At 36.7% G+C, this 17,245-nt stretch overlaps 1 protein-coding gene across 5 annotated transcripts in view; it reads left to right on the top strand.

Annotated features, from left to right (window-relative positions):
* The window catches only part of RAP1GDS1 (Rap1 GTPase-GDP dissociation stimulator 1), a 173,402-nt gene that overhangs the window by 46,229 nt on the left and 109,928 nt on the right, over nucleotides 1–17,245 (top strand). For all 5 annotated transcript variants that reach the window (XM_077762333.1, XM_077762332.1, XM_077762334.1 and 2 more), the window contains one exon: nucleotides 14,910–15,032. In XM_077762333.1, the coding sequence (XP_077618459.1) occupies nucleotides 14,910–15,032 (123 nt within the window). The remainder of the gene's footprint in view (nucleotides 1–14,909; nucleotides 15,033–17,245) is intronic.

A 17,245-nucleotide genomic window follows, 5' to 3' on the forward strand; every position in this document is an offset into this window, starting at 1 on the left:
GTAACCATTAAAAGTGGAATATATATTCTACTGAAGTATCAAAATGAATGGTGTGCCATAACACTTCTGTTTTGGAATAACTGCTCATTAAGAATGATGCCATTAGTATTAGAACTTTCCACACAGGAATCTATAACTGATTTTACTGAGGTTTTCCATGACCTATTTTTTTAATATTCATTGGGATAAACCCAAAAATGAGGCTCCAAAAGGCAGAATAATGGATTTTTTGAAAAGACATAAATTCAAAGTCTAGGTTTTAGCACACAGTGTTCTGTGAGGTGAGTTCATTTTAGATGCATGTAATTTTCTCTTCCCATAGTTAAGTATTACACATCTTTTCTATTCATTGTACTAAAAGAGCAAACAGAATGTTTTCATTTGGCTCATAATAACTTAGTTATGGATTGATCATCTTTTCTTTCTGATGTGTATATGTGGGAGGGATACTATAAAGGCAAGGTAATTTTCTGCAATGATTTCTGAAGGTTTAAAGAACATTTTTGCATATGTTTGCTATTGAAAACATGTAATCCAGGGCCTGATTAGCTTAATGCAAAGTGAAAAGTTTAGTCTCTGCATGAGCTAGTGATAGGTAATTATACAAAAAAAACTTCCATTCTTGATGGGAAAGTTCTTAAAATATAAGGCAGTCTCCTTATAAGCTCAGTACTCTTGTGTTAGAAGTAATTGCAACTATGACAACATCAATAAATGTAACTCGGTTGCTCCATCTTTAGTACTCTATAACAGTTTATACGTACCTCCGTTTGAACTTAGTGTATATTAATTGTGTATGTGTTTTTCATTTATTCAGTTATGAACTCTTTAAGGGCAGGGCAATTCTATTCAACTAACATTAATTGGGTACCACCACACATTAGTTGGTACTTTGCCCTGGAGAGTTTATGTAGACAAGTAATAGATATTTTCATACAGTATCATACATTATGTAATAGAGCTGATTACAAAGTACTGGGGAAACAGAGAGCTGGATTCAAGTCATATTTTAAGAGTCTTTGAGAGTGTCACGTGTGGACTGACATTTCACCTGGGTTTGATGGATAAATGAGTATTTTATAGGTATATACTTCTACCTCTGTCTTCTCCAAACCTTGGATAATACCAACTATCTACCTTTTTCACTTCCAAATTCTAGTATCCTTCACCTGTTGGCAAAGTAAAATAAAGTAAAGTAAAGTAAAATAAAATAAAATAAAATCACCCAGTGGTACAGAATATTGCTGTTTCAAATTTAGGGTCCCTAACCTCAGCTGGTAATGCTTGTACATATTCCTTTTTTGTTGAATATATTTTTCTCCTTTTATGCTTACAGTGTTCTTTATTATCTTTCAAACCCAGCTCAAATGTTACCTTCTTATTGAAAATTTCCATGATCTTTATGGAACTGTGATTGCTTCCCACTATGTCTGTTTTATATAATCTTACTGTGGTATTAGTCACATTCAATTATGATAATTTATTAGCCCCTCTCTTTCTCTTATTAGACAGCCTTATGTGAGGATATGCCATTTCTTGTTTATCTTCTATTCCCAACATGGTAGGGACTTAGTAAAAATTAATTTTTTTAAATGATCTCAGATCTACTCTCAAGTCTTCACCTATCAAATAGGTGCTAAGAAGTTGGAAACAATTATAACATTGTAATTGATAAGCAGGATCATAATGCTGGATTTTGAAAATACAGTGTACTTAACCAGGTAATGGTGAAGGGTTAAGGATTATGAGAAGAACATCCCAAGCAGAGGAAACAAAATACACAAAGTCATAGTATTGGAAGAAAAAATATGGTTCAATTAGAAACTGAAAAGTTTGGTATGGCCAGCAGAAAAAAAAAAAAAGTACATTCAGGGAAGGGGCAAGAGATGATAAATGACAAAGGGAGTAAGGGTTCAAATTATGAAAGGACTTTTATGGTGTGTGTCTTTGCTTGGGCTGCTATCCTAACAATGCCCCAGACCAGGTTGCATTTCTCACATTTATGGAGGTTGGGAAGTACAAATCAAGACATTGGTGGATTCAGTGTCTGGTGAGACCCACTTCTTGACTCAGACAGCTGTCTTTTTGCTGGAACCTCACATGGTAGAAGAAGCCAGGCATCTCTCAGGGGTGTCTTTTATAAGGTCACAAATCTCATTCATGAGAACTCCTGTTGTGACATAATCATGTCCCAAAAGGCCCCACCTCCTAATGGCACCACACTGAGGTTAGGTTTCAAGATATAAATGGTGGGGTTTAGGAGGGGGACACAATTCAATCTATAGCACCATCCTAAGGGAACCAGCACAGACAAATAAACATCAGATTTGTGTTTTGAAAAGAACATTGTGGTAGCAAGTTGAAAGAAGGGTTGGGCGATAGGCAAGAAGAAAGAGGAGGAGAACATTTTTCTCAGAGGCAGGAGTTAAGGATAGGTTACATCATAGGTAACTTACGTTGTAAGTGTGAAGGAACAAAATATTGACACTCTGAATTACCAAGAAAGGTTATTTGTTGACTATGATGGAGAATATGGCATATGTAGAGAATAGTAGATGTTTAGAATTACTGGCTTAGGAAATGTGAAAGGGAAATGACTAGGCATAAAGAAAAGAATTGCTGAACAATGTTGAGGGTCCAGTTAAGATTGTAAAATGTGCGTTTGTTGCGGTACTAGCTATCATATTTAATAACATATTTTAAAATTGGAGAGCAGGAAGAAGTATACGGCTGGATTCAACCAGTGTCAGGGACTTAATGCAAGGTGAAATAGCTAGATAGGGTTTTAGAAAACAGGAAATTCTAGAATTGATCCTTGATCAGTTCTGTTGATCATTTTATTCAGAGTAGGTAGGGATGAAATCAGTTATGGGAAGGGCCGATAGATTGGGAAAAGAAGGAGGAGTTGAATGAATAGAGGTTTCAGTGAGGTTAAAAAATATTTGCTTACTAATAAGGAAATAAAATGCATGATAAAATAGAAGACTGTAATCAGAAAGTAATTTTCAAACTTAAGCTTTCAACTGTGGAACAAGTTTCCATGATGAAGGGGCCAGGACCCTGGGTATTACCGTGTGGTGGATTGTCACAGAGCAGTGGAGAATTAGGCTGTTCATTAAAGTCAGGGAACGTGAGGCCAAGTTATTAACCACTTTGTGTAGATTCACAGTTGTTCAGAATGATGGCAGGAATTGGAGAGGAGACAGAACCTAAGAATAAGATCCAGTGTACTTGAGGGTTGGGATACTAGTGATGAGAATTGCATAATATCACTGGATGATAGAGGTTGAAAAGAGAGAATTGTTTTTGAGTGAAGCCTGAGGACAAATGGTTTAGAAAAGATCTTTTTGAGCTCAGAAAATACCAGCTCAAGCCCCAAGCTTTGAGTCTTGTGGTAGAAGAGGAAGAGAGTTGAGATCTGCTTGAAAGCACTTCACAGGAAATCTCCAGAGAAGGATTCCAGCTGCAGTGAAGATGGGGAGGTAGAGTTCTGAGAGGGACTGGTGTTTGTGTACAATAGTTAAGGGATCCAAAGGGCACAGTAAAGATAGGTTCAGATGAGGTCTGAAGTTTAGGGATGGGAAGGTTCTTTAACTGACCATCTCACAATTATTCTTTTCCCTGTTACCGTGTTCTGTCTTGGGAAATTGCAGTCCATTTTCTCATTTCTGATCTTGTCTCAACCTCTGCTTAGTAGAGTCAATTCTTCTTTGACTGAAATTTCCCCTTTTGTTTTGGATTAAGCACTGTTAACAGACCTCCATCAGACTTTTTTCTCTTATCATTTAGGTAGGGCTATCCTGTGATGCCCTGCTTTCTCTCTTAGAACATTTTGCCTTGACCTTTCCCCATTGGTTTGTAGGATTTTTACAGTAGTTTGATATTTGTCTTCAGTGTTACAGAGACCTAGTCAATTACTCCAGTGCCATGATACCTGGTAAGTCCAGGACCAAGTTGAAAAACTTTCAGCACTCATTTTAGGGTGCTACATATTACCATTTCTCACAGTCTGCAAAGCACATTGGTTATTATGGTGATAGGATTGGGAGAGTAAATGTGGTACATAATGGAGAGTTGGGGCTGTTTTTGAGGATAGGACTGAGGTAGAAGATCATTTTGAAATATTGTACTTGGAAAAGTGTTCTGACATCTGCAAAATTCTGTAAGCCAAAGTAGTCTCTTTATTCTCTAAGCTATCATGGAACCTTAAGTGGCTACAAAAATTGTATGTGGGTAAAGAGAGGGAAATGGATGGTGAGGATCCTGGTGATAATAACAGACCTCATGATATGTGCTGTTACCTCCACTGTGAAATCTGTATTCTTTAACCCTGATTCTAGCCATGGGTAAATATTTTGCCTCGTCTAGCTTAGTCTGTAATACTTTCCATTTCAGTATGACTTACGAAGGGATAGTGTATAGAAAATGATAGTTCTCTGGAGGAAATGAGGTTCTAAAACAATGGCTAATCATCAGATATTATGAAGATGAGGCAAATAGAAATCTAGACTGGGCTAGGTCCCTCTGACCATTAAATCTGCTGTGGTATTTTTATCAAAATAACATAACTGTTTTTATACCAGTCTGCGTCCCTCACTAAACTATAAACTCTTTGAGGGCAAGGTATAGACTGTATATGTCTTCTTAACCATTTGCCTAGCCCATGGTAGGTAGGTATTTACTAAGTATTTAAAACTAAGTCAGTACATGCATCTAATAACTTTCTTTAGAGTGGTTAGGAAGCCTCACAGATGTTAACACTGTAACTTAAATATTTGTAATGGTGATATCCTGCTCCTTCATTAGCTTTCAGGTTTCTTAAGGAAAGGAAAGAAGTTTCTCAAGAAATGTGGTACATGTTTCCTCACAGCTTTCATTTAATGATGTCTAATGTCTGTTGGTTTACTGATAACGTTTCAATCTCATGTGTATTTTAAGAGCTATTTAGTTGCTATTTTATTAGCAGTAATTTCAACACATAATTTACCCCCAATTTTGGTAGGTTATGGTGGTCTGAAGTCTGTTTCTCTTTTTAGAGTTTAGTGTTGATAGGGTTTTTTGTCATTGGTATAGCCAGAGTATGTTGGAAACTGTTTGAAATTTACTTGATTCTTCTCTTTTCAAAATGATTCAGTGCACTTGTAGTGGTAGACATATTTTGAATAGAATTATCAGTATTTTGCTAATTGTTCTTTACCCTTATTCTTGATGTCTCTTGACAAAAAAAAATCATTTATGGTCTCTCAAAGTCTCTCATGACTTATTCTGTAACAATTACTGTTTCTTTTTGCTTTTAATGTTTATTTAAAGTTTTTAAAAAATGTTTTATTTATTTCAGAAAGAGAAAGAGAGACAGTGTGAGCGGGGGGATGGGAGGGTCAGAGAGAGGGAGACACAGAATCTGAAACAGGCTCCAGGCCTCTGAGCTAGCTGTCAGCACAGAGTCCAGTGCGGTGCTCGAACCCATGAACTGTGAGATCATGACCTGAGCCAAAGTTGGACGCTTAACCAACTGAGCCACCCAGGTGCCCCTAATGTTTATTTTTGAGAGAGAGAGAGTATGCGGGGGTGGGGGGAGGGGCACGAAGAGAGAGGGAGTCAGAATTTGAAGCAGGCTCCAGGCTCTGAGCTGTCAACATAGAACCCATGCAGGGCTTGAACCCATGAACCAGGAGATCATGACCTGAGCTAAACTTGGATGTTTTAACTGACTGAGCCAACCAGGTGCCCTGGCAATTATTGTTTTAACTCACAGTCTTTTTTGTTGTTTTTCTTGAAGTGCTTTGGCTTGATATTTCTTCCATTCATGGAACTTCATTCTTTAGTCTCCCAAACACACACTTTTTAAAATAATTAACTTAAAACATATGATAGTCAACTATTCCTGTGTCACAGCATATATATAACGTAGTCATTCATTCCCCCTAGTAATTAAAAACCTCTACCAAAAGTTTACATAAAATTATTGATTCTTTGTCATTTCAGCATTAAGTCATCTGTTCTGAAGTGTTTTTGACCTTTGTGAAATTAACATCAATACTTTTCTTGATTAGTAATATCTTCTCTTTTGAGTCCTTATTCTCAACTCTTAACTAATTCATTTACTCTTTTTTTTTCTTTTTTTTGAGAGAGAGAGAGTGAGAGAAGGTGCAAGTGAGCAAGGGACAGAAAGAGAGAGGGAGTGAAATAGAGAAGCTCACCCAGAGCAGGACACGAGCTCACCTTCAGTGGGGCTCAAACTCACCTGATGCTGGACTGGAACCCTGTGCCAAAGTCAGATGCTTAACTGACGGAACCACCCAGGCGCCCTCACTTTTATTTTAGTATAGTTGACACAATGTCATATTAGTTTCAGGTATACAACCTGAGATTTGACAGGTTTATATATTACCTTGTGTTCACCACAAGTGTAGCTACCATCTGTTCTGTTACATTACTATTTTAATATCATTGACTGTACTTCTTTTATTCTAGTGCCTTACTCATTCCATAACTGGAACCCTGTATCTTGAGCCTTGCTTGATAACTTTTACTTCCTATTCTCTAGGACTGTACTTGAAAGAAAATTTTAATTTCTTCCTGCAAAACTTTAAAAACTTTCCAACTTTACTGAAGCCAACATGATTTATTTTGGATTTGTTTCATCTTTCTAATAGAGCAGTAGTAAATCACTACAAATCTTGGTCAGTTCTTTGCTTCATTTATACCCTGTGTCTCTACATTCCCCCTTTTCTTTACTGTAGCCTAAATACCCCCCCACCCCTGCATCCCCTCTTTTTCTCATTATGCAGCCCTCCTCCTTTGGGGAAGCCATGAAATGTAACCCCCAAGGTTTTAGGGTCTCTTTGCTGAAATTGGTTCATGCCTAAACTAATCAGTACACTCCATGGCATGGATCTGGCCAAAATAACTAATTTAGATTAGTTCAGTTTGGGTGAACCATGGTACTTTAGGGGTTTGTTTTGTTTTGTTTTGTTTTGTTTTGTTTTTGAGGAGAGGAGGAGAAGTGTGGAGAGAGAAGAAGACTTCTGTGTTGTTCTTTTATAAGATTTGAAAGTGGTATAACCATTTTTCCTCCATGATATGGGCTAATTGATAATGTCAACACACAGAAGAGGAGAGAGTTGAGCAGAGCTCAGAGAAATGCAGCAGGAGCAGGAAACCATTCATGAAGTTCACTGTACTTTCAGATTTTACAATTACGTGAATTGTAAGCTAGTACATTCCTCTATTGGAATATAAACTGGAGTATATAGTAGTTTCTGTTACTTATAGTATGTCCTGATATATACAGATTTAAAATAGATTTTCTCTTTATAAAATAATGCCAGCATATGGTATAGAACTTAAAAATACAGAAAATGTTTTTAGTATTTTTTTATTTTATAAAATTGAAATCATGCCATGTAAGTGTAGTTTCCTTTCTTAAAAACACATTTTTTAATGTTTATTTGTTTCTGAGAGAGAGAGAGAGCAGGGAAGGGGCAGAGGAGAGGGAGACACAGAATCCGAAGCAGGCTCCAGGCTCTGAGCTGTCAGTCAGCACAGAGCCCGACGCAGGCCTTGAACCCACAAGCCTTGAGATCATTACCCGAGCTGAAGTTGGACGCTTAACTGACTGAGCCACCCAGGTGCCCCTGAAAGCATATTTTTGGGCATTTTCCCATTATGTTTAATATTTTTAAATGATGTTTTTAGTGATTACATAATGTTCTTTTGGATGGCTAAACCACAATGATAGTTATCTATTGTTGGGTATTTCTTAATTATATCTTAATAAAGATGATACTGTGAGCAATCCAACTTTTCTTTCCTTTGGCCAGTGTTATAGTAGTGTCAATTTTGAATGACTCCTTACCTTTGTTTCCTTTTCTGTATACATTTGTTGTTTGTTTTCCTGAAAAAATGAAGTAAATTTTATATCATGTTGACTTGTTGGCATCAAGTGTTATTTCCTTAAGTGTGTTTCTTGGATCACTTTTTTTATGATGCTCCATTCAGAAATGATTTATTTGAGAAAAATGTATACTCTTATTATATGCGTACAGTAAACATTAACAAATTAAGGACTTTAAAGAATCCTACAGATGTCAGATCTCTAGCTTTCTTTATGTTTTCCCCTAAGGTGTTTGGCTTGCAGAGTGGAGATGGGTCATTTACTGAAAATATTGCTTCACTGTGTTTTACTATCACCTCATTCTCTTAATTTGCTATAGAGACCATATTTTCAGTACTTTCAGCTTTTAAGTGAACAATTCTAGTTATAAACTCTGCTTTAATTGCAATCATGAAGACACTTCTTCTTGGTGTTTACTTTCTCAGTAAATATCTTTCTTTTCTTTTTTAACCACAGAACTCTTAATTTTTTAGCAACTGTTTTATAACCTAGTTAGTAGTAATGTTAAAGTAATCAAACTACTAGATCCCCCTGCTTTTTCTTGCAGTGATTTCCAAACACATGACTTTTCCCACTCCCACAGCTTACATTATCCCTGGAGTTGAAATGACTGCAAGACTGTCAGAATCATTTATTGTAATTTTATAAAATGACTGTCACAACTTATTCTTTTAGTAAGACCTGTTTCTGATGGTGAGTCATTGTGTAAACGGGTCTTTGTTCTGCCCTTTTTCTTTTCATGACTGCATACATTTTCTCACTTGCATTTCATGTTCCTTTTATTTGCTTAAAATCCTTACTGGAGGAAAAAGTTTCTCACAAGTTAAAGAAACTGTTTTATTCATTCCCTACTCCCCACTTCATATATTTCCATTTTCTTTTAAAAACATTAATTTCCTATTTGTCAGGCTCTTATTTTAATCTTCTTACAGTCAGCATACATTCCTCTTATGTGTTTTAAATCTGTTTTAAGCCTGCCTTGCTTTCTCTACACTTAGTTCCCATTCTTTCCTTCAATTACTGCCTTGGTTTATCTCAAAATACTATACATCCTTTTATTACTTCAGTTCTTACTCCTGCAAAATATGTCAAATAAAAATATTTTTCAGGGCACCTGGGTGGCTCAGTTGGTTAAGCATCCAGCTTCAACTCAGGTCATGATCTCATGGTTTGTGAGTTCAAGCCCCGTGTTGGGCTCTGTGCTGACAGCGTGGAGCCTGGAGCCTGCTTTGGATTCTGTGTCTCCCTCTCTGCCCCTCCCCATTCATGTTCTGTCTCTCTCTCTCTCAAAAATAAATAAGGATTAAAAAATGTATTAATATTTCTCACATAATAACTTGGTGAATCTAGTCAAAGTATTGTCATCACCACACATCTAAATAAGTTGTGGTAGGAAGAGCACTGGACTGGGAATCAGAAAAACTGGTTTCTTTTTCCTTTTCCAATACAATCTTATCATGTGGGCTTACTTGTAATATTAGAAAAAGATAACCTATAATGCAGTCCTACATGACTGTTTTAAAAATGATGAGATAATGTCTTTGAAATTGCTTTGAAATTTAAAAAATGCTCTCAAGACACATTTAAAGTAGTTGTTATGCTGGTCAGATATCATTAGGAAGATTGATTGGCTTTCAATCTTTAAATTAAAACACTGAGTCGGAGTAGGAATTACCTAAAGTGGTGGGTGGCATTTCAGAAGGAAACATGTGCAGTAGGAAGGTATAAAATAAGACTAATTTGTTGTACTGTAAGTAATTTAGTGTGGCTAGAGTGTAGGAAGTCAATGGAAGAGTAACAGGAGACAGATGTGCTTGACTGTTTCATTAAATGTTATGGTGGATCATTTAAAAGATTTCAGTAGAGAAGTAACATGAAATTTACATTTCCAGAAGATTAGTTTGGTGTCATTTTAGATGACAGATGAGGGGATGGGGGCTGGAGTTAGGGAGACTCTTGAAGAGGCTGTTGGATTTAATAAAGGTCAGAACTGAGAACTTGAAGTAACATGGATGTACAAAGGATAGATGCAAAAGATGCTGGTGAGATGGAATCTATGGAGCCTGTGTTTTTTATTAAATGTGATAGAAAGGCATTTACTAAAAGAGATATATTTATAATCATTCAGGGGCTTCTGGCTTAGATGGGTGCCCTGCCATTCACTGAGATAGAGACTAGTATGAATTTAATGGGAAAAGGGTAAATTTAATTTTGGAAATGTTAAATTTGAGATATTTGTGACATTTGCAAGTGCAAATGTCTATTCGGGGCTTGTCTATGTGGTCATCAGGGATGCCTTGCAGTTGGGTCAGACGGCCTAGGCACAGGGCCAGGTCTCTTGTTACACCCTATTCTAAATATCTACCCCTTGAGAAATACATATTTCCCCAGGGAAGGAAACACATGGCCCTTTGAGTCATGGGTCCTATCCTTGTCCTTGCAGTCAATCCCAAATCTGAATCTTTTCTTCATAGTCATAAAGATCCCTTGGACCTGTAATACAAAGATTCCAGTTCTTTATTCTTCCCATAATTCTAAGTAAAATTTCACACATTTTTTATTACTCTAAACCAATTCTGTCAATCTAATCTAGATACGTTTTTAATCTGATAGAGTCATAGGAATAGCAGTCATTATTTTTGTTTTCTAATTTGGAGTTTACTATAAATTGGTTACCAGATGCATTCCATTAATTTATTCTCATGTAGTCTATCTGCTGACATAACATCATAAATTCAACTTATCTTAGTAACATAACTGAACACCCCTTCTTGATGTGTAACTGTAAACCCAGCTATTTTAACGTATTAACAGCTTTGTTGGGAATTTTAGCCTTTCTAGAAGGAATTATGAGTTCCTTCTCATTCTACCTAATCTTCTACCAGGTTATTGGCCTTAAGAAGTTCTACAGGTATTTCTTTAACTTCTCCTGTATGGCACTGTATGGCATTGGCATTGTAGCCTGGCTTCTTGATTTATTCTTCTTTCAAGTTTCTCTGATCCAAATGCCTGCTTTTCTTGTTCTTTCCAACTCCGGCAGTTTCATAACTAAGTTGCCTCCTTGCCATTAGGAGATCGGGTGGAGTGTGGACATAGGACGGCAGGAACAGAATGAGTGCTTGCATAACTGCAAAGACTACTGTGATGGATGTGATTCTTGAAGTAGTGCCCCCAGATATTACTGTAGATTAGCAATTGTCCTCCATATATGGGCCCTTCAGAATTCAAGGACTGCCAGCTGCTTATAATTTGTAGACATAGTCAAGCATTTTTATGACCACACCTAAATCTGAAGGGGGAGAAAGATGTTGAATTGATTCCTACAAACATTTAAAAGGAGTGTAGTTAAACTGTCAATAGTAGTCTGGCTAAAGATGATGAAAAGTGTACATTTTTTTTTTTTAACAGACTCCTGATCACAGTGAATGATTTCTTTACAGGTAGCCAATCATTTCGATTGCAAACACTAACTGGTGACTACTTCTTAATGTTCTTTTAAAATTATTTCAAGAGTGCTCACAGATATGAGAACATCTTTTCATTCACAGATAAATATACATTTTGAGATGGAGTAGATTGCCAGTGCAGAATGTATATATGAAAGTATAGTCTGAAACTTTGTAATTATTTACTGTACAGTGGCATTTTAGTGGTAAGCACTATTTGGTTCTTTATGTTTTTATGCCAAAGGAAAGAATCCCAGCTGTTTAATTTAAAATCGAACTTACATAGTATTCCCATGCTAGCAGGTTAATAGAATTCCTATTAGATTCTTCTAAACAGTAAATCAGATTTATGTGAAAAAAACAGATTTCATTTTCCCTTTTATTTCTCTGACGATACCATTAAAAAGATACTATTTCCAAATCTTTCATTCATTTAGTACAAACTATTTCCCCAATTACTTGGATTGTAGTCTGTGGCAAGTGTCATCAGCGTGTAAGAGTTTTGTATTGTTTTGTTTTCTTTTTTACCCTTTGCCCCTGATAGTTCAGCTCTGATGTTAAGCCATTCTTTCAGTTATGATTAAAATGAGACATGCATGGGTGATTTGCACTTAACTGCTCGCCTCCACACACACAAATGCCTCAGCGTCACATCTAATTGTGATTCACGCTTTATGCCAGACTCTTGCTGTCATCCCAGCACCAGCAGATGGTGGGACAAGACCCCTGGGGCAGTCTGCCCCAGCATTCTGGGGATGTGCATCTTCCGGTAACAATGGTCAGAAAAGGAAGGATTTTAATATGGCGCATGGAGTTTAGATCTTTTTGGCTTCTTTGAGAAAAAATCAGTTAGTGGATATTTGGTGTCTGATTTTTAGGTAGTACTTTAAAAACTTATTTTTTAGTCTAAGAAACAAAATAAAAGCAAAACATCACATATTTTATAAATATTCTTGCTCAAAGGGCAGCTTCTGTGTTTAAGTCCCATCATGGGGTAGTTTATGTTTGTAATAATCTGAATTATAAGAAACATAGTAAGAAACTGTACACGAAAGAACAGCTTTCCCCTATTCATGCTCAAGTAAACTTTCTGTTAAAAAAGTACTGGTGGATGTCAGGTAAGGCACATGTTGATTTGTTAGTGTCACAGAATCTGAAGTTGCTGTTTATGCTCTATGATAAGTATGATTAGTGACTTTAGGCAACTTTTACTTCATCTTTCTGGGCTCTGTTTCTTCACTTAATAACTGAAGTTGTTTTAAGATATCCCCACAATATCCTGCTTATTGTAGTACATAAAATATAAGAAGCTAAAATAGTATCAGCTGTGTGAAAATGTACTGGGTTTTATGGTAGCAACAGCAAATGCATGGGTGGGGTTTCAACATTGAATAACCTTGGTTACTTATCTGTAGTGCTGATGTCATAGATGAATACACGCACACATATAACCAATTGCACATAATTTTTTTTAAGATAATAAATCCATGGAAGTACAGTTTTCCTTTTCTTCAACCATCTCACAGTTCTCCTAATGATGTTCAGAGAGTGTTAAGGTTCTTTAGTTCAGAATCCTCTATAGTCAAAGGGTGCGCAGAATGATGGTTTTTAACTTTTTTGACCAGACCTATAATTAGAAATACATTTTACAGAGACACATAAGATTACACGTGCATGTGCATACACATGATTCAAACTAAAGTTTCACTGTTTTACCTCACTTTGGGCAATTATTTTTCTATTCTTTTGTTGTTGTTGCAGATGTTATTTTTGTTTCTCTCTTTTTTAATGTTTGTTTTTGAGAGAGAGAGAGAGAGAGAGAGAGAAGAGAGAGAGAGAGCACGAGCGAGTGCACAAGCGTGGGGGAAGGTCAGAGAGGGGGAGACACAGAATCCGAAGCAGGCTCCAGGCTCTGAGCTGTCAGCACAGAGCCCAGTGCGGGGCTCAAACCAACAAACCGCGAGATCATGACCTGAACCAGTTGGATTAACCAACTGAGCCAACCAGGCACCCCTTTTATTTCTCTTTCTAAGAAATTTCTGCTTCTTGTTCACCAAGCCAGAGTTCTGAATGGGCATTAGGACCCACAATTTGAAACACACTAAACAATCAGCACTTACCATAAAGAATTATATTATATTTTTGGTAGACTCTCAAATTATTCTATTAAAAATGATTTACTGGGGCACCTGAGTGGCTCAGTCAGTTAAGCATCTTGCTCTTGCTTTCAGCTCAGGTCATGATCTCATGGTTCATGAAATCAAGCCCCACATTGGGCTATGTGCTGATGGCATGGAGCCTGCTTGGGATTCTCTCTTTCCCTCTCCCCCTTCCTCACCCTCCCCCCCCCCCCCCCCTTGCNGCTATTAAACAGCCTCCAACATGGCTCCCCTTTTCCCCCCCCCCCCTCCCTCCCCTCCCCCCCCCCCCTTTCTCTCTCTCTCTCTGATCCTTGCTGGTTGTGAGCACCTGCACACAAACCCTCTCTCAAAATACATAAATAAAACTTAAAAAAATGATTTTCCTGTTGATCATATCAGCTGTCATTTAACAAGAAATCTTTAGAGCTGTCTCTTATTTGTACAAACATTTAAAAGGAGTGTAGTTAAAATGTCAATAGTAGTCTGGCTAAAGATAATGAAAAGTCGACTTTTTTTTTTTTTAAGGATATAAAGGATACAGAAGACTAAATTGAAATTGAATGTTTTAAAGAGCTTTATAACTATCTTTAAATACATGCCATTCCTCTTCATTGTTCAGAATCAAATGGTAGTTTTAAGTTTTGTTTCCTTGAGTTTTTCTTTAGTTCCATCATTCCAGTTATTCTTACTGTCTTTTAATAGGTCTTGCTTTCAATAACAGGTTAAAAAAAATGAAGTGGCATGGTTTCATAGAAAGGCTATTTCTATTTTAACAAATAAGAGAAAGAAAAAAGTAGGGGACTCCTGAATTTCTGTATCAACAAATAGACTTCTGAATACCATGGCCTTATTGCTGTTTACTGTTTCTCTTCTTCATTAGTGGTTACTTGAATGAGTTATATGAAAAACATAGTAGTTATTGGAACTGTATTGTCTCCTCTATATGATTCCATATAAAATGACATAAGGTGAATTATTTGCTCATTTAATTGTCATTAAAAAATCTCTATAGGATTGTAGGAAACCATAGAAATTATATATATAATGGTATGCTGTAAACAATTCAGAAGGGAAGTAGAAAAAAAAGCCTTCTTAGTCAAAATAGATCAGGTTAGAACTAACACTGAAAAGAAATTTGATATGCTAATGGTATATTCAGAGAGGATTCCTTTATAATCTGATTTTAGGTACACAGAACATTGTATTATTAAGTGTTTTGTGCAAACAAAAAACTTAAGATAAAAGCAGCTTTTTGAACTGAAAATTATAAATATATTTATTTAGTGTAAATATATATACACTTGAACATACGTAAGTAATTTTTATTATGGATGGTGAAAATTCTTGAGTACTTTATTGTAGGTAAATACTGTTGTCAGTATTAGTGTTGAAGATTTTCATTAAAGGTCTTTGTATCTCTTTCAGATATGGAAACAAGTGAAAAAATCCAAGGAAGTGGAATACTTCAGCTGTTTGCAAGTCTGTTGATTCCACAGTCTTCCTGCACAGCCAAAGTAGCTAACATCATAGCAGATGTAGCCAAAAATGGTGAGGTTTTCCTCAAGAACTTTTCTGCTGGGAACATCTTCAGTTTTACACCTCACTTGTCAGTATGTTTTATTAATTTATGTTTTAATTTTGTAGATTAGACATTGTCCATTTCTTTCTATTTCTCTTTTCTTTGACTTTTCCCCCATATAGTCGTTTAAAATGACTATAGTTATAGTCATTCTATTCATACATTTCCCATTTGCTATTTCATTCCTTGAGGGTAGAATTAAAGGGAAGTACTACTAGTTCCTGCTGTGCCTGTGTCATTTTTTACTTTGGTAACAGGATTCTTGAGCTTGCCACGGAGTCTTTCATCTTAATTGTCACAGGAGAGCTTACTTTTTTCAGTGTAGTATATGTTGGTGTGTAGTATAGCAAGATAAACTTCGTTTTGTTTTTTTTTAATAGTCTAGCCTATCCTGCTAACATTGTCCCTTGGCTCTTAACTGCAACAGTGCAGCTGGAATACTGTTTCTGCACTGACCTAGGTAGGACACCCTTCCTTCCTTCCTTCCTTCCTTCCTTCCTTCCTTCCTTCCTTCCTTCCTTCCTTCCTCCCTCCCTCCCTCCCTCCCTTCCTCCCTTCCTTCCTTCCTTCCCTGTTTTTGCACTGACCTAGGTAGGACACACTTCTTTCTTCCTTCCTTCCTTCCTTCCTTCCTTCCATCCTTCCTTCCTTCCTTTCTTTCTCTCTCTCTCTTTTTATGTTTTTGTTTTTTTTTTTTAATGTTTTTTATTTGTGAGAAAGAGAGAGATACCATGAGCAGGGGAGGATCAGAGAGAGAGGGAGACAGAGAATCCGAAGCAGGCTCCAGGCTCTGAGCTAGCTGTCAGCACAGAGCCCGACGCGGGGCTCGAACCCACAAACCATGAGGTCATGACCTGAGCCAAAGTCAGACATTTAACTGACTGAGCCACCCAGGCGCCCTAAAACATTGGCTGCTTAAAGCCATTTTTAAGTATAAGGGTTTTACTTAATATAATGTCTTTAGTATGTCTCAATTTTCAAAGTTTGGTATTATTTTTAGGCCTTTTATTTTAGTAATTTGTATATATTATACTTTTAAAAAAGTTACAAAAATTCTGGCTTCATATGCATAATCAGTGTGGCAGGTGGCATTGTAGAGTACTAGTATGTGTTGGTTTTGGCCCAGATAAACAACTTGTTCATGTGTGTTACCAAAAAAAATTGCCATGAAATTTTTTCATTTGTTTAGAAGTTCTCAAAATGTCTTTCAAATTCCAGTGAGGTTCTGTATTGGTAAATCATTTTTTGGTTGTTAGCTCTAAACTGGCCACCTATTGTTTGTATGTCATGTCTAAGTTACTGTTAAGTATATAATCACTGTGCTGTACTTTGTATTTGAGCTGGTCCTGAATATTCAGATTCCTAATAGTTTGGGAGTATTTAGTGTACTTCAGACATATTTGAAGTGCTCTGAATAGATAGCCTGGGGGCAACAAAACATCCCAGAAGCAGATCTAGTTTGAAAATGGAAACCCTTCCAGAGGTTGTTGGTTAACTTAGACCAACCACTACATGAATCTTCTTAGATGCAATACAGCTTGATTTATTTTAACTTAAAATTTTTTTATGTTTATTTATTTATTTTTTTAATGTTTATTTTATTTTTGAGACAGAGAGAGACAGAGCTTGACTGGGGGAGGGGCGGAGGGAGGGAATCACAGAATCCTTTGCAGACTCCAGGCTTGGGGCTCGAACCCACAAACCATGAGATCATGACCTGAGCCAAAGTTGGCTGCCCAACTGACTGAGCCACCCAGGTGCCCCTGTCTTTATTTTTGAGAGAGAGATAGAGTGTGAGAGAGAAAGGGACAGAGAGAGACAAGAGACACAGAATCTGAAGCAGGCTCCAGGCTCTGAGCTGTCAGCACAAGCCTGATGTGAGGCTTGAACTCATGAGCTATAAGATTGTAACCTGAGCTGAAGTCAGATTCTTGATCCACTGAGCCACCTAGCAACCCCCAATACAACTTGATTTTTAAGAGGACATGGTTTATTTTTATAACTTGATGAGTTAACTTGATGAGGACTACAAAATCAGTTATTTTCTTAAAGTCTTTTCTCTTTTTTTCAAATATTTATTTAAATTCTAGTTAGTTAACATACAGTGCATATTGATTTCCAGAGTAGAATTCAATGATTCATCCCTTACAACACCCTGTGCTCATCATAACAAATGTCCTCC

Source organism: Crocuta crocuta, unplaced genomic scaffold, assembly GCF_008692635.1.
Source record: "Crocuta crocuta isolate KB4526 unplaced genomic scaffold, BGI_CrCroc_1.0 scaffold83, whole genome shotgun sequence".
NCBI classification, from domain to species: domain Eukaryota; kingdom Metazoa; phylum Chordata; class Mammalia; order Carnivora; family Hyaenidae; genus Crocuta; species Crocuta crocuta.